Below are 21,164 nucleotides of genomic sequence, written 5' to 3'. Positions count from 1 at the left end.
GCACACCTTATAGCCACATTCATGGATCTGTTCAGAACGAAGCAGTCCCGTTGAACGGAGTCGGCGCACACCAAAGTGATTAACCCCAAATAAAGTTCGGATGTTTAAGCGGGCTCTTCCTGTCATTTTTGTCGTCCCTTTCAAGAAGAAGCTTGACTTTCATTCCAACTGTTCGCAACTCCCTCCACCTTGTCTTGCGGTTTCAGGTCCAACTGGCCCTCTCCATGAGAATCAGAATCTTTATTTGTAAAATGGAAATGTGTGCGTAAAAAAAAAAAAAAAAAAAAAAAATTGGAATGTGAATGAATTAATGAGGCGGCACGGTGGTTCAGATGGAAAGCGTTTGCCTCACAGTTCTGAGATCCTGTGTTCAATCCCAGACCCGCCTTTGTGGAGATTGCATGTTCTCCTCGTGCCTGCGTTGGGGTTTTTCCGGGCACTCTGGTTTCCTCCCACATCCCAAAAACATGCACCATTAATTGGACACTTTGAATTTCCCCCGCGGTGTGATTGTGAGTGTGGCTGTTTGTCTCGATGTGCCCTGCGATTGGCTGGCGACCAGTTCAGGGTGTACCCCGCCTCCTGCCCGTTGACAGCAGGGATAGGCTCCAGCACTCCTGTGAAGCTCGTGAAGATAAGCAGCTAAGAAAATGGATGCATGAATTAACGCTGAACACAGCCACGTCCCATTTATAAGCAGGTGTGCACACTTTTGCAACATTATTCAGTTGTGTCATTTAACTTCTCCTTTGCATTTTTTTTTCAATTGAGCAGTGCAGGTTGGTGTGAGAGCAAAACAAAAAAGGTTGTCAATGATTGTTTTTTTACATTTTCAATCCCACATTGGAACTTTTTTTCTATTGGCCGCACGCGCAGCTACGCCGGCGTACGTACTTTCATGAGGACGACATCCTCGCCGAGCTTTGCCACGTCCGCCGTGGGTAACTGCAAAACAAAACCGACACATCAGAAAACATTTGAACGATTGCAAAGATCAACTTCTGTGCACGAACAGAACCATCTGTCCCTTCCTCCTTCGACCAAAGTGGGCCGACTTAAAAGGTTCAAAGCCCTCCCGGCAGGCGGGCGTGGGGGGGGCGCTCCAATGTTTTCAAAGTCTTGACCTTGGCAACCAGGACGGAGAAGACGGCGACGGCCGTCCTCTGGAGCGTCGGATCCTCGTGGCCGCTCAGCCACTTCATCGCCAGCGTGGCGGCTAAATATCTGGACCGTGATCACAGCACGCGTGAGGGACACAAAAACAGCGGCAGCGACAACGTGCACGCAATCTTCGAGCGGCATCTCCCGCACATTTTAGCCGCAGATTATCTGGGCCGCTGCGCGAGCCCGAGCTCGCATATCTAATAATAACGCCGCGGAAATAAACTGACGTGTCAAAGGGGACGTCCTGAAGGATGTAGTTGCTGCTCAGGGCCAGAAGACAGTTCTTTTGCACCTGCAAATATACACAAACGAGACAAATATTACAGCAAATATGCGGCACGTGCAGATGGCGTCGAGACTCGATTGAGGCGCGCACTTTAACGTTCAATGAAGAACTTTCCCAAGGACCCGTGATGCTTTTTGGGGGCCTCGGTGGCATAGTTGCAACCGTGATTTCAAATCAAATAGTTAGTAATACTTTTGTAGTATTTTGAAGGAAAACAAATCAACTATTCTCCAAAAGCCAAGTAAAAGACAGACTAGAAGTTGCTGCGAATGATTTGCTTTCGCGGGCCGCGCAAAATGATGTGGTGGGTCCGGATCTGGCCCTCAGGCCTTGAACTTGCCCTTCAACTTGTTTAGGGTTAGGTTAGAAAAAAAAAAATAAATAAATAATCCCATTCCGTCTGCCATATTGAAAAATCAATGACGTCATCACTTTTAAAATGGAAATGCTCTCAGAACGTCTGCGTCCCTGGAGTGGCCGCCCACTCACGAATGAAGTGAATCTTTTGGTTTTTATCTGCACGTTTGTGAATTTTATCCGGATGGCTGCGCCACATAATTTGTCAGCCGCGACGAGATCGGCCTCCGAAGCGACTTTCTGAAACATTATCACCCGTCATGATCACACCGGTATGGCGCTCCTGTCTATCGCGTCAAAGGCCAAAGGTAAAAGTGTTGGAATTGTTGTTTTTATCGTGCATGTGTTTCTGTCACCTTTGCCCGAATCATTCTCTTTGCGAGCGGCTGCGTGACCCAGCGACACCATAAACATGCTTTAAATCCGATGCCCTGCTCATCTCTAGCAGGTTTCTCAGGACACTGCTGAAGCTTTGAAGAAATGTTTACTGTAGTATTTGTGTTAGTCTTGGTCTCGCCATTGGTTTCACCGTTTGTACTCGGGTCAATTTTGTAACCTTGTAACCTTTTCACCCAAGGAGGAGGCACAACGGTGAGGCTGACTCAGAACGTGGTTCGGAGGTGCAGCCGGTCAGGCGAAAACGTCCTCCTCATGAGCCAAATCGAAGAACTCTTTTGTCCCCGTTATCTGCATCTAAGGTGAGGAACCTGACGCTAAGTCGAGCTGCAATGAGTTTTGTTGGCTGCGGATTAGCGTTAGCTAACGGCTCTCGCGTCCAATAATTGCCGCACACTTGATTGTTCGGTGAAGTTGCTGAGCGCTCGGTTTTTCTCCCCCCCCCCCATCACATTTTTGGGCTGTGCTCCTTCAAGTCAAAGGCACCCACCCGGGTTACCCCGAGAAATTGCGGCGAAAGCAAATTTCGTCATGGGCTGAGCAGTGACGACGGCTCGCTTTCACAAAAACAGAGCCGCCCCCCCCCAATGAAATGAGCTACTTTTACTGGGACAGGAAGCGGCTTGTGTAAAACGTGTCAGAATTCGATTATTTTGACGAAAGCGTGTCACAGACGTCGAGTCCTCGTTCTTCTTTCAATGACGACGTTCGGTCAACTCGAAACGAGGCAGATGCTGACCGCTAGAACGACACCTGCGTATGTCGGTCGAAGGTCTTCATGCTGCGCAGCAGCTGCGCGACAGTAGCGCCGAGCAGGCGCGGCGACATGGCCTTGGCCCGGTCCTGCGTGATGAGATTGAAGACGCAGGCGGTGGCCAGCAGGTGGACGTGCAGGCACGCGGGGTGGCTCCGCATGGACCTCAGCACCAGCTGCGTGCGACAAATGCGACACACAATTGTTTTCTCGCTCTCAACTTGAACATCTGCGGACAGATTGTTGCTGCACTCCAACCCGTAGACGGATCATTTAGAGCAGAGTACAGACCTCCACCATGGCCGACCAATCTTAAAAAGTGCAGGTCCCCTGCTGGATTTGCTTAGTTACTGCGCCACTTAACCACAATGCAAGTGGCTAGTAAGAGAAGGTGATTACAAAATCTTGGGAGCGGCAACCTCATTCAGCTCCGATCCCCCCCCAAAAACCTTTGGAGTTATTTTTCCCGTCCACTAAGTTTTGAAATGAATTTTCTAGTGTTGATAATTTGCCACTCGTCTTGTGACGATTTGACACAGCTCTCGGGCTGATGGAACGACCTTCTCGATCACTGCAAACGGCGATACCCGCGGTTGCTGCCACGCATAAATGGCTCAGTTCCTGGGTACGTGACAATTTTGAAAACTACAAATATGAATAAATTGTCTTGTGCAGGTGGCGATCCCTGCGAACGATCAAGACGGTCTCGAAGGAAATGTTGCGCTGCATTCACACGGAGGACTCAAAGAGCGCCCACGGGGGGGCTTCTCCAGGTCCCACCGAGAGTGAACGGGACTACATCACCTCCAGCATTTGCGGTTGAGGTTTGTGAGAGTCGGTGGTCAGATGGTAGAGATGGAAGAGGGCCTCTCGGCTGAAACATTCTCTGTCTGTGTACCTCCTCAGGGCCTCGCTCAACTGCTTCTCATTCGCCTCTCCGGTTACCTAAACACGTGCACACCGGCGTCGTCAGCCACGGGGGAACTCTCCACACCACGGACGCCAAGCTCAAGCATCTTCTGAACACGGTCGACTGGGACGGAACATCGACAGCGAAGATACGAGGGTAGTGCGTGCCCTTTGCATTCGCATACACTATTATTAGTAGTAGTAGTTTTTTTTTTGGGTTTTACCCCGAAAAATTCTTGAATGAGCAAAAAACACAACTATACGTTTCTGGGGTTGGTTCTCCTCAAAAACGAGGAAAGAAAAACAAATATTTCCATGCAAAAAAATCGATCAACATAAGTGCGGGGAACCGCTTTCCAATGAAAGGCAGCAAATCCTTACTTTGAGGTTTTTCTGCAGGGAGAGGACAGCGCAGGAACTGACTCCAGTGGATAGCAGACCCAAGAAGATCAGATCCTTCCTGGCCTCCAACAAGGCAACGACCGCCGCCTCGCTGATTCGCTTCCTGCCTGACACATCCAAAGAAACCAGGGAGGGAAGAACCTTTGGACGGGCCCGCACAAGACCTGCAAGGAAATCTTCATCGGTCCGGCCGCCGTCCTCCGCTGTTAAATGGTCAGCCGAGAAGTCCAAATGTCTCACGGCGTCCAGCTGGCCCAGGACGGAGAGCAAACTCGCGGCCGACGTATCCAGCCGGCAGAGCCCGTGGCCGACCAAAGACCTGAGCGTCTTCCTGCATCCGAGGAGGGCGGTGAGGTTTGTGACGGCAGTGCGGGAGATGTCGAGGTTCTCCAGGCCAGGGAGAGCGCAGACATCTTGCAAGACGGCGTCGGTCAGGTCCGTGCCGGCGAGGTCGAGCGTCCGCAGGCCCGCCAGAGCGCCGACCCCGTCCCGTCCCAGAGAGGCCCAGTCCAGACGGAGCCCGTTCAGGGACAGCTTCTGCAGGCTGGATCTGCACTTGAGGTTGGACGCCAGCCCGGAGATGATGGCGGCGCCGCCGATGTCGCCGGCGAGCCAGGATGCGTCCAGTTCGTGAAGCCGGTGAGGGCAGACGGCCCATCGAAAGGCTTCCGCCGACAGCGTGCAGCGGCGGACGCAGACTCGACTCAAACGCAGCTCCTCGTGCTCCCGGAAAATCCCGACGCTTTTGTCATTCAGTATTCCTAGACGGACAAAAAAAAAACGTCGGGGTACGTCTCGTCGATTTGGAGCACGGCTGTCAAAGTCAAGGGCTGAGGGCCAGACTGCCAGCCTGCCGAGATCATTTACGTGGCCCGTGAAGGCCGAGCGATTGGTTCGCCGCTCCCAACTCTCTCACCTTCGGAGGCCATCTTGTGCAGCAGCTGGTCGGCTAGCTGCTGAGGGAAAAGCGAAGCCGACATCAGGAGAAGAGAGCCGTCGGCTCGCCGGGCGCAGAGCTCGTCCAGGCTGCGGCACAGCTGAGCTAAGCACAGCTGGCACAGCGTCCGGGGGTCTTCCCAGTCCTGAGGAACAGCGGCAGCTTACTTACAACTACTCTTGGACCCGTACAAACACCGGCGCGATCTCGAAAGATCCGGGAGACGTACTACAAGGATGGCATTCAGTCATTATTCAATTACCGGTTGGGTAAAAAAAAAAAAACGAGTTGTAACCCTCATTTTTGTTATCACTTTTCCTTTTCTTCCAAATAATCATCATAAAAAAAAAAAAAAACGTCTACACATGTTATGTAAGTAGTCCAAACCAAACAACACAAAAGAGAGTGGATGGAACTTGTTGACACGCCCTCAGAAGGAAATTTTTCATTTTTGAAACAAGATCTAAAAATATGTTCCCAACTACTTGAAGTTTTTAGCTCTGATTCTATCGATTGGGCATGGATACCAGGCACTTGACTCACAAGCCAAGATCACTAAGGCCTAATTTTTTTTTTATCCTGATTCATCACAGGGGCCAAGTGGACGCAACAAACGTTGCAGAGGAGCCGTGGCAGACCTCAAGAAAACCCAAACTGTGGCGTACGTGGGCAAACTCACCATGCGGCAGCAGCACAAGAAGTCGAAAATCGAGCGCACGCAAACCGACCGCGACGTCGTTGGCGTTTGTTTGCGTCCTCCGCGTCGTCGCCATCGTCGAAGGGCGAGCGGATGACGCGCGCACACAAAAGTGGCCAAATTGTGGCTGCGCGATCGTCAGCCGTCACGTGACGTCACCCTCGCTACTTTTACACTTTTTTTTTTTTTTTTTTGAACGCTTGGGTGCAAACTTTCCGAGCTCCAAAAAGCCAAAACGAGCTTCACAACTTGCTGCCAACGACACCAACGTGCAGAACGTCGGAAACGACTTTCACCACTAGGGGGCGCTCAACGCCAACTTTTTGTTGTTATTGTTGATTTTGTTTGGGGTGGGGGGGGGGGGCGATGAAGTTAAACTTCTAAATCAGACAAACAGGTCGCACGCCACGTCATGTATTGAAAGTGTAGTTTATAAACAGGGAATTAAAAATGGTCATATAAATTCCTCTAACTTTCAATGAGATCCAATACGAGGCCTGTACATAAAATATGCACAAAAGATCCTCTGATGCAACTCTAAAGGAAAGCAAAGTGTCCTCCATGCACTTTGACTAACTTTGGGGCCGAAGGGCCACATTTGATTCAAAACAGGGACAAATGAGAAAGAAGAAGCATGAAAACTCTCAAGGTTCTCATATTTGTACTTTATGGATCAAGGATTCATTCAGTTATCATTAACTCATTCGTGGGCAGCGTCCCGTTTTTGGGACATCATGATTTTCACGCATTATATCCTTCAGTATATGAAAATATTGAAGTGTTTTAATCTGAAGCCATAAATTGGTCTCAGGAGAGGATAAAAGTTAGCACGGAGTTATTTCCCTTTCCTTCCTGACCCAACGTGGCTGCCTCAAGTACACATGGCGCGTTTTCCAAGAGAAGAAAGGGAGAAAGGTCAGTATGCAACCAAATTTGTCTTCAAGATGATAATCCATCAGAAATATTAATGCGTAAGTGTCGTTCTAGAACAACAATCAATTAAAAAAAAAAACCACATCTCGAGTTAATGTACCACTTCACAGAACTGAAAACATACACCCGTCCCAGTTTTGGGACGCTGCCCTTTGCTTTATGCGGAAGTTGTTATTTCCTTGATTGTGGCCTGTTAGGAAAGGAGAGGAAAAATTGCCACCCTGCCCATGGATGGTTTCATCAGCTTAATAAACCTGCAAACATTCCAACAGGTTCTTCCCGCTTGCAAAAGGCTCCGTCCGTTCTTTTAGGTTTTGAGTCCTCCAATGTATTTCCTGTCAAAATGGCTGCCCGTCGTCATACTAAAATGGCTCCAACTACCCGGAGACAAATGCGTTGTGCTTTTCACATACTTGTCATAAAGGGGATTCTGATTGGGATCCTGTTTTGGACTCAGTCCATTTAGAAAAATGACACGTTCAACGCATTTGTCAACTGTATTTTGCGGGTGATTTATTGTTGACGAAACCTCCATTAACCAATGACATCGTGATAAAAGAATACAAAAACAAACGCAAAATCGATTCTAACGAGCGGATTTAAGGAAGGAACGTCTAAATTGCTGTGAGGTCGCGGGCTCGAATCCCGGCTCAGGATTTCCAGTGTGGGACTTACGTGCTGTTCGCGAGCCTCTCCCTGCCTGCGGCGTCCATTCGGTTCCCACGAGGTGCTCGAAATGCGAGCTTTGACGAAGGTGCAAATTATGATACCATAATTAGCATTTGAATAAACTGTCGCAGTCTACCCGCTAAGAAGCCACACACATCATGTTGAAAGAGATGTTCGTATTTCATAAGGTCAAATGTCAACAGAAACGCAGACATTTATTTGCAATAAAGCAAGCATTCATCCATTAAAGGTGAAGATCATTCTCATTCGGTCACATCATACCAACGTTTTGGGGGGTCACCGGACAGGCTCTCACGCTCCACAAAAATCAAAACATCCGGTCCCGAATAACATAAGCAAAGTTGTCCTCCCGCATGGTTCGGAACAGCTCAACACCCCACGGGCAGCGCCTCCCCCCGCATCAAAGCCAGAGTTTCAAAAGATTTCGCCCGAAGGGCCGAACCCCGCCACCCATTGTCCTCGTGAGCGCACAAACGCGGCTGCCGGTTGCATTTTGGGCCGCCACAGGATGCGCGCACATGCCATTTAGGGCCAGAACAAATCCAAAACAGACCGCTGACGATCATCTTCAAGCTAGCGGACGGTCACGATCGCGATTCCGGTCAAGTCGCAATCCTGCAAAAAAAACGTGCAAGGAATCGAAATCTAGCAGACGAGCAAAATGAGGCCAGCGGCTTGATTTTGAGGCGTCCCCTTTCTCCCCTGGCGCGCAACAATTCTTTCTGTTGTCAGAGTTTTCCCTTGGAGGAGTGGCCCCTTCTCTCCAAAACCTGACATGACATCAGCGCAGGAAGGCAGGGCCAAGCCCCCGCTTCGCTGCCACTAGCGAGGAAAGCGAACCGTCAGCCTCCCTCTTCTTGCACATGGACCACCCTCCGGCGTCGTCCTACCGGGCCGGTCCGCGTCGCGCCGCACTGTGAGCGGGCCTTCGTTCTCGAGGGGAGCAAAGACTCGGGGAGCGTGGCGATATGACAACGCCGCGCAACTGAGAACCTTGGACCTGCGTTTCCTGACCACTGACGACCGAGCGAGGTAAGAGATCCGCCGCTAAATCGTCCACATCCAAAAAGCGCCGACATGCGCGGAAGCCGCCCGCTGATGGAAGCGTCTTCCTATTTATTTGGACATTCTTTCTGCGTGTCTGCTTGTGGCGCTGCTCATTATAAACAAAATATAAAAAAGCTCATATGTCATCTCCGCGGACCCAAACAGACTCTGATGAGATCCATCTGTTCCGAGGGGGAAAAAAAAAAAAAAAAAGGAATTGGCACAGTTAGTAACCTCAAAGCGAGTTTGATGTGAAAAGCCGGATCGTCCGGAAAGTCCAATTTCGTGCCACGCGTGTTCCCTGGAACTGACTTTGGGTGACGGCCATCCACGCTCAGCGGAGTCAGCCGGTGGTTAGAAGAAGCCGTCGCTGTGAAGTTGGCCACGTTTATTTGCAATGACTGGCACGAAGCTCCGGCAGACAGAAAGAAAGGATGCAAAGAAAAAAAAAAAAAAGGTTTGAAGCCTCCTTCCGCAGGCCGTGCGGGTCCGGAGCGCCGACGAGGTCCGCAGTCCCCGCGGGTGAGATTCGCGTTCGGAGCTCGGCGACGGGCCGATCGCCGACGAGAAGACGGGGAAGAGTTGCCCGTGGGCGAAACGAACCGACCGACAGCGCCGAGGCGTCTGCGCGCTCCGACACGCGGCCCGTTTTCCGTAAAGTGTCTTTTCCTTTCCCCCGGGACGGCTTGGCGAGGGCGTACAACAAGCGCATTGTGTTGCGCGCAGACGACGGCCACGGGGACACCTACGCCTGCGTCGACACTTTCCCGCCGTTGTGATTGAAAGCACACACAAAACGTTGACGTGAAGGAGAAACATATTTTCCCAGTGACGCCGACCAAAGGGCTTTATTCTGCCCGAGCAGCACTTTCAGCTCCTGTAATGCGTCGGGATCGCTGCCACGAACTGCGCCGCAGACTCATCAGAGCGAGTGCAAATCAAGAGGCGACCGCAGGAACGATCCAACAGAACCGCCTGCCTTCGCCCCCGGCCCGTGTTAGTTCGGACGAGCGCCGCCGAGATGTGCTGTAGGTCGTGCGGCGTTTCCTCGACGCCTTCAATTGACACCAGGCGGCCTTCTGGCTGGGCCGAGCTGGCGCTCCATTAGGCCCGCTCACGGAGCCAGGCCTGCTTACTGAAAAGAGGGAAACATCTCTTACTTGCGCATAGTTGAACGTCACCCGCTTCTTCTCCATTTGATATCCTGTCAAAACCAATAAGAGGCAAAGAACACACACGCTCCTGCCAAAAGTTGACTCAATAACGCAGCGCTCATAAATCAGTCCCTCCTCCTCCTCCTGCTCCTCCTCCTGCTCCTGCTGCTGCATTTGAAACCCATCAATTTCCTCCATTTCTCACACAAACTCACTTTTTTTTTTTTTTTTTTTCACGAGTGCTCGCCAAGAAAGGACAGCACGTTAAAAGGAGGCCAAGTAGCCCAATAAACGGCTCGATTTTTTTGCTCCGTGAATCCACACCAGCCCGAGTTTCATTTTCCGCAGGTAAGCCCGAGAGCGTCGCGGCAGATCGGCAGACGGATTCCGAACACGCCCCGGCACTTAAGCGACCCCCGCAAACGGGTGACACCGATGCGACGGGGGGTGTCACCAGAGACCGTCACCGGCAAATGCAGCCAAAATATGATTCCCGACAATATTGGGGGCTGGGGGCTGGCGGCAGGGCGCGAACGCAACCACAAGTCAACGAGGGCCCGCGTTTGAATTACTTAGACCGAAGTCTTTACCGTGCTGAGCGCGAGTTGGACGTTTTTAAAGTTCATCAAATTGTGTCGACTGCTGACAAAAAGGAATCCGGTTCGTAACGTTCTGCTTGTGTGTCGCTGAGTTATTGATTAGCGCCATTTGGAACGTGTCCAGTTGCTTGCGGAAAACACGCCACCACTTAAGAAAAGGAACCGGCCTGGATATTTACGAGAACGTTACAAAGAGCAAAGCAGCGCGCTTGGGACAACGTGACGCCGGGAATAGGAACACGTGAGCGTCCGGGTGGAATTTCCTCACGATAAGTTCAGAGAAAATGTTCTTTTCTTCGCAGAGATCTTCGTTTATGGTGATAAATCGAGAGCCGAAGAATGGGACCCGGAATGTGGAGCTTGTTTACTTTGTTCGGTCTGTCGCTCTGGAGCGACGGCGACGGCCTCGTCAGGAAGCCGTTCGTCTCGCGGCCGCGGAGAGCAGCGGAGGCCGACGGGGAAAAAAACTCCAAGTGCTCGTACACCTTCCTGGTTCCCGAGCAGAAGATCACGGGCCCCATCTGCGCCGCCAGAGGTCCCGTCCCCGACAAAGACCGAGTGACTCGCCTCGACGTGGCGGCGGTGCGAGACCTGATGTCCAAGCAGAGGCGGGAAATGGAGACCCTGAAGCTGGTGGTGGACGTGGACGGGAACCTGGTGAACGAGATGAAGCTGCTGAGAAAAGAGAGCAGGAACATGAACTCCAGGGTGACGCAGCTCTACATGCAGCTGCTGCACGAAATCATCAGGAAGAGGGACAACTCACTGGAGCTGGCTCAGCTGGAGACGCGCATCCTGAACGCCACCGCCGAGTCGCTGCGGCTGTCCTCGCGTTACAAGGAGCTGGAGGCCAAATACGCCGCCCTGTCGGCGATGGTCAACAACCAGTCGGCGGTGATCGGAGCTCTGGAGGAGACTTGTATGACGATGCAGGAGCGTAGGGAGGAGGAGGAGCCGCCGCCGCCGCCGCCGATGGTGCACGTGGTGCCCGAGAATATTCCGGTCAACGTGCCGCGTTTCACCAACGAGATACGAGGGGATAACAGCGGGGGCTTCGCCCGCGAAAGGGGGTCCCGCTCCGGGCCGTCGCCGACCGGCGGCACCCTGGAAGTCCAGAAACCTCCTCAAACAAACTTCAGTGCTGAAGGTGAGCTAGCAGACACTGTCAGGGCCTTTCTGCATTGTGATTGCACATACATCAGCATTTTTCTATGGATTTAGTCAATTATTCATTCACCACTTTGCCGGTCAAGCGCACCAAAATTATGCACGCTCACTTTGAGAGGTCAAAGATCTGCAACGACGACTCGCTCGAGAGAAAGAGTCCGCAAATAGCGGCACGGAAATAAAAATGCTGTCATGTCTCAAGTGCAAAGCAAAGAAAAACCTCACCAGCCCGATTTTGCTCATCAACAGAAATTCCTCGCACATTTAGCTGAGCCTCACCCAAGAATAATAAAGTGTGGAAGGTTTCTGTGCAGCTGGACGTGGAAATGATCCTCAGGACCGTTCCATCGCGTTGCAGACACTGAGCAAACCCAGACTGGTACGATCCTCTCAAAACCACTAAGTGGCTCTGGGATAGCGAAACCAGTGCTTAATATTTCATAAATGGACTCTGTCTTTATCTTGCTATTGTATCATTATTCGCTTAGGCTTGTAGTGAAAGTCCCCAGCTGCAGGAATGATCTTGATGAAAAGCAGACAAAACGTTCAAGAAGGAATGAAGGGAACTAATGAAGATAGTGACCTAATTAGTTCCTCTTTCCTGTGTTTTTCTCAGACACGTCAGTCACCGTGCAGACAATTTTGACAACTACGTTTCCATTTCGTCCGTCAGGCTGTGAGAGTTAAGTTTGCCTGAACGGATGTCAACAGAAAAGACATTTTTGCATTCAACAGCATAAAAAAACTGTTGTACCGGGTGCTGAAAAAGTTCCAAGAGGTAAACAATTAACAGATCCAAATCCAAAGCAAACAATATTACTCTGATAGCGCCTTGAACTGAGCAGATGAACAAATGATACTCCGTCCAGCTCACAGTAGCCTGCACTCACATCTTGTTTACATTTCTTCACGAGGTTAGTATGGATCACTTTCCAGAGTGGCCAAAGTGGACGGAAGACAGATGAGCCTGCTGGGGGCAAACGCGCCGTCGTGCCTTTAAGGTGACGCTGGGACGACAACGGTCACTCATTTTATCATCTAACAAGGGGATTAACAACCCAGCCATCCGTGTTCAGGTCACAATAGCTTAGGACAAAATACACCCAAGACCGATTTCCAGATAATCGCAGGGTAGCTGTGAATGAGTGTGTCTGCTAATTCCACGCTAGCTCCACGTCAGGCCAAGGCAGCGACGAAAATCGCTGCGCGCTACCTTTAAGGGAACTATCAGGGTCAACGAAAACGAGACGAAGCCTTCACAATGAAGTCCTCGTTTGTCAGCTTTTCTGTTCTGGTAAGAGCGTTTCATGCTAATCGGAACATCACCTTCTCACATAAACATACCATCAAAATGGGCGCGCATAGAAAGCATCTGCACGTGCACGACATTATTTTCAAGCCTTACCGATGGTGCAATCGTGATGGTTGCTTTTGAAAGCACTGCGAGCGGAGACAGATGAACTGACTCAGGCTAGCCAGTTAGCCAACTATTGATGGATTGGGGGAAGTGTCCGCTTCCGGTTGATGCTACCGTTGAACAGTTTTGTCTGTTGTTTCCCGCCAGGTCCCTTCCGAGACTGTCTGGAAGCGCAAGAGGCCGGCCACGTCGCCAGCGGCATGTACCTGATCGAACCGGACGAGTCGGAGCGGTCCCTGCAGGTCTGGTGCGAGCAGGATATGGACAACGGAGGCTGGACCGTGATTCTGAGCAGGAAAGACGGCTCTGTGAACTTCTTCAGGAACTGGGAAAATTACAAGGTGACTACAAGGACACTTGGTGTTTCCACGAGCTCTGAGTGCTTCAGCCAGAGACAACAGTGTTGCCTTTTGTAGGACCCACAGGAACCTTGCGGGGGGACCATTTCCTATAGGTCAGAATTCTTGTATTTTCATTATGAAACGGAATGCTGCGTCAGCAGTGTTATTCATGCCAGTCTTTTGACTCTGAGATTTCCATTCTGAAATTTTAGCCGGCCTACTGGAAAGGTATGTTCTGCTACTCGGTCTGTGGGGGCTTCTTTCCAAAACCGTTACTACTGCAGGGCCCGCTCATCAAAGTTGTGTGAGGAATAGGTGGAGCGTCTCTGCACTGCTGCCGGCCTCGCTTGGCCATTCACTGTTCCGTCCGACGGGAAAACGTCCAAGTGGGAGTTTGATTTGCTGTCTCTGACACTGATTGCCCTCCTTGTTCTCTCACAAAACCACAACGAGCACGGGTCGGACGTAAAACTCCCATCGTTCGTCAAAAGCTGGCTTACTTCCCTGACCCACCGGCGCAAACCTTAAGAATCTCGAGTGAGTAAAATGTTCTGCGGGCACAGGGCCGGCCTCCCCGATTGTTCACCGTCGGTCGCGCAAACGGGCAAGCCGGTTGTTTGTTCCTTCTGATCCCGACCCAGTTCTCGTGTGTCTGGACCACTCCGGAACAAACCATAATCCTGATTTTCTCGCAATCTTCCCGTCACTCCCTCAGAGCGGCTTCGGCAACAGCGACGGCGAGTACTGGCTGGGCCTGGAGGGCATTTACAAGCTGGGACGTCAGGGCGACTACAAGCTGCAGGTGGAGCTGGAGGACTGGATGGACAAGAAGGTCTACGCTCAGTACAGCAGCTTCCACCTGGAGCCCGAGAGCGAGGGCTACCGCCTACGGTTGGGCACCTATCGGGGCAACGCCGGCGACTCGCTCAGCAGCCACAACGGCAAGCAGTTCACCACTCTGGATCGAGACAAGGACGCTTTCTCAGGTGTGTCCGAATCGACGTCTCGGTTCGCCGTTATTTGACTGGGCCGGAACCCGCGGTGAAATTGCACCTTTTTGAGAAAAGGATTACATTGTGTCACCGCTTCGAAATGACCGCAAACGTAAGGACCCGCCCGAGGCGGCATCGGAAAGCGCTGGCAAGTCACGTGAGGGCCGACCCCAACTGAAAAGTCAATAACTGTGATATTTGAAAACAAGATAACATTAAAGCAGCGAGGGCGCCTCTGCGGTCAGAACAATTCTTCCCTGACATCCGATAAATTTACGTGGAAGCTTCATAAAAACAAACAAAAAAAAAAAATCGGCATATGGTTACCAGTAAGAATTGACTTGGAAAAGCAAAAGCGTATCTTAAATACAGCCAAATTGTAAGATGTTTTGACTGGAAATCTTGCAAATTCGCTTATTCACTTGCCAGTGGAGGCTGTGTCCAATATTCAAAGTGTTTTGCTGTTGTTCTTACAAGTCCAAAAGCGATAATTGGTTCCGGCAACATCTATGAAAGAGCAGCTCAATGATAAAAAGGGAGGAGCAGCACACAGCGACTAGCATCTGTGACGCCAAACTCCCGTTGCAGGCAACTGCGCCCATTTCCACAAAGGAGGTTGGTGGTACAACGCTTGCGGCCAATCCAATCTCAACGGCGTGTGGTACAGCGGCGGAGTCTACAGAAGCAAATTCCAGGACGGGATCTTCTGGGCCGACTACGGCGGCGGCTTCTACTCCATGAAGTCGGTCCGCCTGATGATCCGTCCCATTGACGGATGAGACGCTGGACGGCGCTGGTCCGCACTCCAAACTCGAACCTCGTTTGAAAGCGCGACGGCGGACGCCGACGTTCCGCCCTTTCGCAGTCAGGACTGTTCTGTTTATATGTACATGCATATCATTACAGGAACAAATTGGGAGATTAGTGGCGTATTTATAGGCCGTATCGTCGCTTTAACCAATAGGAAAATGAAGAAGCGCAGGTGCGGGTCAACCGAATGCTACGCAATGCGTCTGGCTAATTGGACAAGTACTAAAACGTTTTCCTTTCCCTTCTCCCCGCTCCGTCCAAACAGGAGCTGTGAGGATTCCGCTCTTAATGCAGCTCTTCCTACCTCACGTTTTAGCTCTGGAACTTGTGCCGCACTTCCTGGAAACTGGAAAAAGGGATTTTGGACTCCGAAATCATACGTTTAACCGCTTTGGGCAAAAACTAGGATTTATACGGCCTGTACAACGAAATTTTTTATCGGAGTGAAAGGGGCCTGGTGTCCTAGCAATCGTTTTGTGTACTTTCCTCACACATGGACCCGCGTCGCTTGTTCTGTTCATCCGACCTTTGATTTCGGTAAGACACCCGGAGCAGCGACTGTGGAATTTGATGTCGTCTGGCAGCCTTTTAAGAGTTATCGGCACTTAGACAAAAAAAAACGAGAAGCACATTTCATGAAGCCAGACAGAAAAGGAGCGGGGGGGGCGTCTTGGGACGGAATCGGGTGGAAAGTTATTCCCCACTCGGCTCCTTGTAAATACATGCAGACATTGACATTCTTTCCACGCAGAACTGCTTGAACTGTACGTTTTCTTCCATCGACTAATTCACGGGTCAGTCCAGGCGGCGAGCGCCGATATGAAAGTCAAGTTTGAATCGTCCTTGGAGGAAAGCAGCGTTTGCTTCTGGTTGTTTGGCTTTCGGGTCAAACGTGGCAGGCAAATTCGAAGCTACTTTGGCGCAAGGCGCTCGTCCGTAACTCGGCGGTTTCCCGTCGATCAAACGCTCGCCCCCTGCGCCGTTACGTCAGGGAGACTTCACGTGTTTCGCTTTGTGGAGACCGCGTGCGCGTTCCGAGCTTATCGTCGCAACGTGAATCGTGCGGACAAGCGGTTCTGTTCAGTCTCGGGGAAGAAACGGATCGTCTTCAGGGAAAGGAAATTGGGAGTCGGAGCGTTCCGTACTTGACGTGATCGGAAAGCAGAGTTCGGTTCCGCGCTGGCGGTCGCAAGAACGCATTTCACGAGGACGTTTGGTTTCGAGCGCTCACACTTTTTGGCGGATGACCGGAAAACGAGCCAGTCATCGCTTCACGTCTGACTCATAACCACAATCAGTGATGACTTTTTCTTGAAATATTCATTACATCATTTGAGTTTTTTGCCAGACTCATTTTACAAACAGAAACTGTTAGTTTTGGTTGTTTCATTATTAGTATAATATTTTTTTTTCTGCTGGAAGCAACACGTCATAGTTGCAAAAAGACCCGAAGAAGTAAATAAATTCCGAGAATATATATTCACCAATTTGTTCTCGTCATTTGCAGCTCAAAGATTCCATTCACTGATTTCATTAAATTCATTTGAACCTCAAATTTGGGACAAACATTTGCGTTGAACTCCTATTTTAGAATGTAATGGAGAACTATTGGCGGCACGGTGGAGTGGCTGGAAAGCCTTGGCCTCACACTTCTGAGGACCCGGGTTTGATCCCGGCCCCGCCTGTGCGGAGTTTAGATGTTCTCCCCGTGCCTGTGTGGGTTTTCCCCGGGCACTCCGGTTTCCTCCTACCTCCCAAAAACATGCAACATTAATTGGACCCTCGAAATTGTCCCCAGGTGGGCTGTTTGTCTCGACGTGCCCTGCGATTGGCTGGCGACCAGTTCAGGGTCTGGCCTGTTGAGAGTTGGGATAGGCTCCAGCACTCCCCTTGTGAGCATAGGTGGCTAAGAAAATGGATGGATGGATGGATTGATGAACAATTTCATTTTCCGCATCATCTATTCAGCTTTTATTCAAACCAATTTTACACTTATGTTGTTGGATAAAAAGACAATAAACTTGATTTGTTTGAAATAAAAACGGGAGCATCTAAAATCACGGGGAATCCTTTTTATGGCTTTCACTTCCCCAAAAACGTGTTTAGCAGCCCGACGTCGTCACAGGAGCTGCAAAAAGGTCGCAGGGGGAACAATTTGGTGGAAGGCGCTTCCGATGAAGCCGTTCGGAAAGCGTTGACTCAATTCCGACATTTCCCCAGCAAAGCGGCTTCATCCCAGAAGATTTGTGTGCCGTAAAAGTGACTCGGCGGCTCACCAACGCTAAAGTTTGTGTCAGCACCAGACAGGATGCGAAGCCGTTTGGACTGAAAATAAGCACCGTGACCAATTTATGGCCGCACCGGAGCGGCTCGAGCCGAAGAACGTTCCTTCTTATTTGCTCCTTTGATTTAAAGTTAACCAGACGCTTGTTTCAAATGAATAATCATTTGAAAGGATCTGCGAAGGCTCAGCCCGCCACGGACTGATGCAGTTTCCACTCCGAGTTTGTACAAGTGATTTTTCTTCCCCCCCCCCGCGTTGCCGTGAAACTCGAAGGCGAGTGCTGAGATCGGGAAAATGAGATTTATTGAACGGGGGCTCCTTTAATTGTAGGGTTCCGTTCCCCCGGCAACGAATACAAAATGACTCCAAACAAACAAAAAGGAACAACATCGGCTCCTTGAGTTTCAGCAGCTTAATAGCAGCCACATGCAATCAAACACGTCTGCGAGTGACCAGATCGTCACATAGTTTCCACCGTTGCACAACCCGAAGGGCTGAGTCATTGCTTTTCTTTCTTTCTGTCTTTCTTTCTCTCTTAACATCATCGCGCAGTCAACACAACACTGTAAAGTCAGCATTACCGCGCAATCAGAGGACAATACACAAAATAACCACAATACGACAAATACGTTTGTGGGAGCTGGAAGGTCGATTCCGGACTTTGCATCAGAGTCAGAAAGTCGAGCGAAGGCTTCGCAAGGACCGACCAAAACATCACTCTGACATTTCCATTCGTTATTCACGAGAGCCACTTGGGAGATTGGCAAACATAACAAAAACATTTTCTTCGGGAGATTTTTAACAAAGGTTCGTGCAAAGCTCGTCACGTTTTTTTATACAAAACCTGCACTCGTGGGATGAGCTATGCAACCGCGTACGTGTACAATTTGCAAAGTATTCTATGCCAAACAAATGAATTATCAAATGCTCACCAACCTCAGAAGTGAACGGAGCGAAGGAGGCCGACACCGCTTGCGCCTCACGGCGGTCGCCGCCGCGGTTCAAGGACGGGTCAAAGTCCAGAGCGCTGACGGCAACGGCGACATTAGATTGGTCCACATGGCAACCCGTGGCGGATGAAATGTGATCGGACACCAACGTACAGACCTGGAAGCAGTGCAGACAATTTCATGCAACAAATATAAGAACTGCAGTCAAACGACGACGTGCCCTGCGCTGTCATCTTCGCGGGTGGCGTTCGCCATCGCCGCCGTTTTGCCGTCTTCGTGCGTCAGCAGTGAGATTGGTTTTCATTTTTCAGGCGCTGCCAGGTACCAGAAGACAAAAAGATGCAACAGACGAATAATACTCGATTGCTCTGTGTGTTCCCGTGACCCTCATGAGGATAAGCGGCTAAGAAATGGATGGATACTCTGTGTGGGCAGCGAAGAGCCGGCAGATGGCTGCATTGCACATGCTCAGTTGTCTTTTTATGAAAAAAAAAAAAAAAAAAAAAAAAAAAAAAATGAACGGACTTCACTGTGGACTCCATTTTAATGACAAGATGCTGCGTTATCACACAACAAAAACATTTTGCTGTTACACATTATCGCTAGCCAACGACGCGTGTCGTACACTTTGTTCCCGCACAAAGGATTTCATATTTGACAAACAATATTTTTTTTTCCACATTAAAACCAGGCATCAGTCGTGTTATTTCAGGGGAGCGTCAGGAAGTCATAAATCCTCGTTCCGCTTAAGTCTTTTCTCAGTAAAATGCAAAAACTATTTGAAAGATAATATAAATAAAAGATTCCAACAGCTGGACGGTATGGAAGCCAAGAGACATTCACTTCTGGCAATTTTTGAAACGTTTCCTTTGCATTGGAACAACGTCACTGGGAGCACCACCAGCGATATTCATATTGTGCATCGAGAAGAAATTAATCCAATGGATGTCACTTTTTTTTTTTTTTTTTTTTTAGCAGTAAAACATGTAAAAATAAACAAAAAATTTCAAAAGCAGGCAAGGATGCCAAGAAACATTCTTCATACGTGACATTTTAAACATGAAATCAAATCACTTAAATGCTCTGCTGAATTTATGTCGCATATGCGCATACTAAATTCTTAAAGACAATTTTGGATATCAAACCTCGCTGATGATGACATTTATATTGATGGCGGTACTTAAAAGTGCTGTGAGCATAAATAAGATTTCCATTTATCGTGTAGATGGATTAGACTAGATAAAGATAGATAGATAGATAGATAGATAGATAGATAGATAGATAGATAGATAGATATAGATAGATAGATAGATAGATAGATAGATAGATAGATAGATAGATAGATAACCGCTCAATTGGCATTATGCTTCCATCTAGTGGTTAGTTTTTGTACGTTTTCTGTGACCTTTTTTCTTTTTTTTGCTCATGCATTGTTTTCAACATACAAAAATCTGAAACAAATAAAAAAAAACATACGTATAATTAAAATTTTGATCCGAGTCATTAATTTATTCATTTTAAGGGAAAAAACAAATCTTGTGCCACCAAGTCATTGTTTGCGAGATTTCCCATTTGTTTGTACACAAAGTGTTGCCGTCCCCTTTGGATGTATCCAGGAAACAAAAATAGATATAAATGCTGTACGATTAATTAAGAAAAAAAGGAAAATTAATGAAGTGGAATTAAAAAAAACTATGAGTCCAAAAGCTACCTTTTAAAATGCACACATGGTTCTAAGAACTAATGGGGTTCGGGCGTGGGGCATTATTGGGATTCCCACCGAGTTTCTAGGAAGGATATCCCTCCCTGCAACATGATTGGTTCCGCTGACGTAAAAAAAAAAAAAAAACATACATTAAAAAAATAAAAAGACTGGATAGCGCATACACGTCGAGCGGTACAGTATGTCGATTGAAGCCGTTTGCCGCCATCTTGGTACTCCCAAGCATTGTGGAGGACATAACTTATAGGTTGGATTATGACAGAAGTTTTCTCAAAATTTAGCATGTAGAATTAAAACTGGTCGTGTAAACTTGACATTTTTTGAAGGGAATGACATGTTAACGTTTCCCAAAATATGCTGTGAAGCACTATCATCATAACATAGCAAAAAACTAAGCATTTTTGTCATAAAGACATTCAATTTTAAGTCAATCGGTTCGATATATTTTGGAACTAAGGACTCGCAATGGGCAAATACATGCTCAACGCATCGTTCATTTGTTGTCTCTGTGACGCATTTGAAAATCAAATTCAATTTGCAGAGTTCCGTATTTTGAAATTCATCAAAAAAAATTGCACGGAAATGTGTTTTCTTGCTTATCCGCTGATAAAGTTTGAGAAAATATTGACATGGCTTTTTTTTTTTGTGTGTGAAAACCGTCGGTGTATAAAGGTGAAGCAGAGAGTAAACAGTGAACAACAACAACCGTAAACAAAACTCTGTTCAAGTGAATTAAGATAATCAGAAAAACAAAACACTTGACAAACAAACGTTCACAGTGCCAAAGTAAATCTTTCTAATTTACCTGGGCAAAGGTTTCCTCACAGCCACCAAACTGGCGATGAACGCACGCTTGTTTTGGGAATATCAAGATGGCGGATGGCGTCTTCAGTTTTGGTGGCCAAGGAGCCATCCAGTCTTTTTTTTTTTTTTTTTTTTGCTCAGTGACGGATCACATTAAAACGAAATGTAAAAAAAAAAGAGAAGAAGATTGTTATGGTTAGGTTTATTACCCGGGTTGGCTCTTAAAGTGGTTAAAGATGAGTTAAAATTGGGATTAGGGAGGGTACATTTTAATATATTATTCCCGCCGCTCCATCGCTTCCCGTATCTAAGAAGTAGGGCGTGTTCTACAGTGACACAGCAGCCAATCAC

At 48.8% G+C, this 21,164-nt stretch overlaps 2 protein-coding genes across 15 annotated transcripts in view; one reads left to right on the top strand and one right to left on the bottom strand.

The window, feature by feature from the left end:
* Positions 1-21,148, bottom strand: part of LOC133510479 (protein zyg-11 homolog) — a 33,546-nt gene extending 12,398 nt beyond the window's left edge. For 2 of the 13 annotated variants that reach the window (XM_061838415.1, XM_061838416.1), the window contains exons 1-9: positions 20,815-21,148; positions 18,273-18,443; positions 5,185-5,350; positions 4,248-5,029; positions 3,762-3,902; positions 2,957-3,133; positions 1,392-1,456; positions 1,125-1,224; positions 895-945 (exon numbers count right to left, since the gene is read on the bottom strand). In XM_061838415.1, coding sequence (XP_061694399.1) covers positions 895-945; positions 1,125-1,224; positions 1,392-1,456; positions 2,957-3,133; positions 3,762-3,902; positions 4,248-5,029; positions 5,185-5,350; positions 18,273-18,443; positions 20,815-20,922 — 1,761 coding nt within the window. In that variant the 5' untranslated portion in view covers positions 20,923-21,148. Of the gene's footprint in view, positions 1-894; positions 946-1,124; positions 1,225-1,391; positions 1,457-2,956; positions 3,134-3,761; positions 3,903-4,247; positions 5,030-5,184; positions 5,351-5,884; positions 6,162-7,510; positions 7,551-18,272; positions 18,444-20,814 lie in introns of those variants that run through there. The other 11 variants (XM_061838421.1, XM_061838422.1, XM_061838418.1 and 8 more) reach the window with 9 other exon arrangements.
* Positions 6,764-18,265, top strand: angptl1b (angiopoietin-like 1b). Of its 2 annotated transcripts, none has more exons than XM_061838438.1 (5): positions 6,764-6,817; positions 10,628-11,472; positions 13,057-13,250; positions 13,966-14,236; positions 14,831-18,265. In XM_061838438.1, the coding sequence occupies exons 2-5, from the start codon at positions 10,665-10,667 to the stop codon at positions 15,019-15,021; spliced, it is 1,464 nt and encodes a 487-aa protein (XP_061694422.1). In that variant the 5' UTR covers positions 6,764-6,817; positions 10,628-10,664; the 3' UTR covers positions 15,022-18,265. The 2 variants fall into 2 exon arrangements, with proteins under 2 accessions (XP_061694422.1, XP_061694421.1); XM_061838437.1 differs by lacking the exon at positions 6,764-6,817 and adding an exon at positions 8,419-8,557 and having other exon boundaries at positions 14,831-17,519.
* Positions 21,149-21,164: the final 16 nt, after the last annotated feature.

This window comes from Syngnathoides biaculeatus, chromosome 13 (genome assembly GCF_019802595.1).
Source record: "Syngnathoides biaculeatus isolate LvHL_M chromosome 13, ASM1980259v1, whole genome shotgun sequence".
Classification (NCBI taxonomy): Eukaryota; Metazoa; Chordata; class Actinopteri; order Syngnathiformes; family Syngnathidae; genus Syngnathoides; species Syngnathoides biaculeatus.
The sequence above is the reverse complement of the archived record's forward strand: the minus strand, read 5'-3'. Positions and strand labels throughout refer to the sequence as shown.

Coding starts and splice junctions, on each gene's coding strand:
- angptl1b (XM_061838438.1), top strand. CDS start 10,665: ATGGGACCCGGAATGTGGAGCTTGTTTACTTTGTTCGGTCTGTCGCTC. Junction 13,251..13,965: donor GGAACTGGGAAAATTACAAG/GTGACTACAAGG, acceptor TCACTCCCTCAG/AGCGGCTTCGGCAACAGCGA. Junction 14,237..14,830: donor AGACAAGGACGCTTTCTCAG/GTGTGTCCGAAT, acceptor CTCCCGTTGCAG/GCAACTGCGCCCATTTCCAC.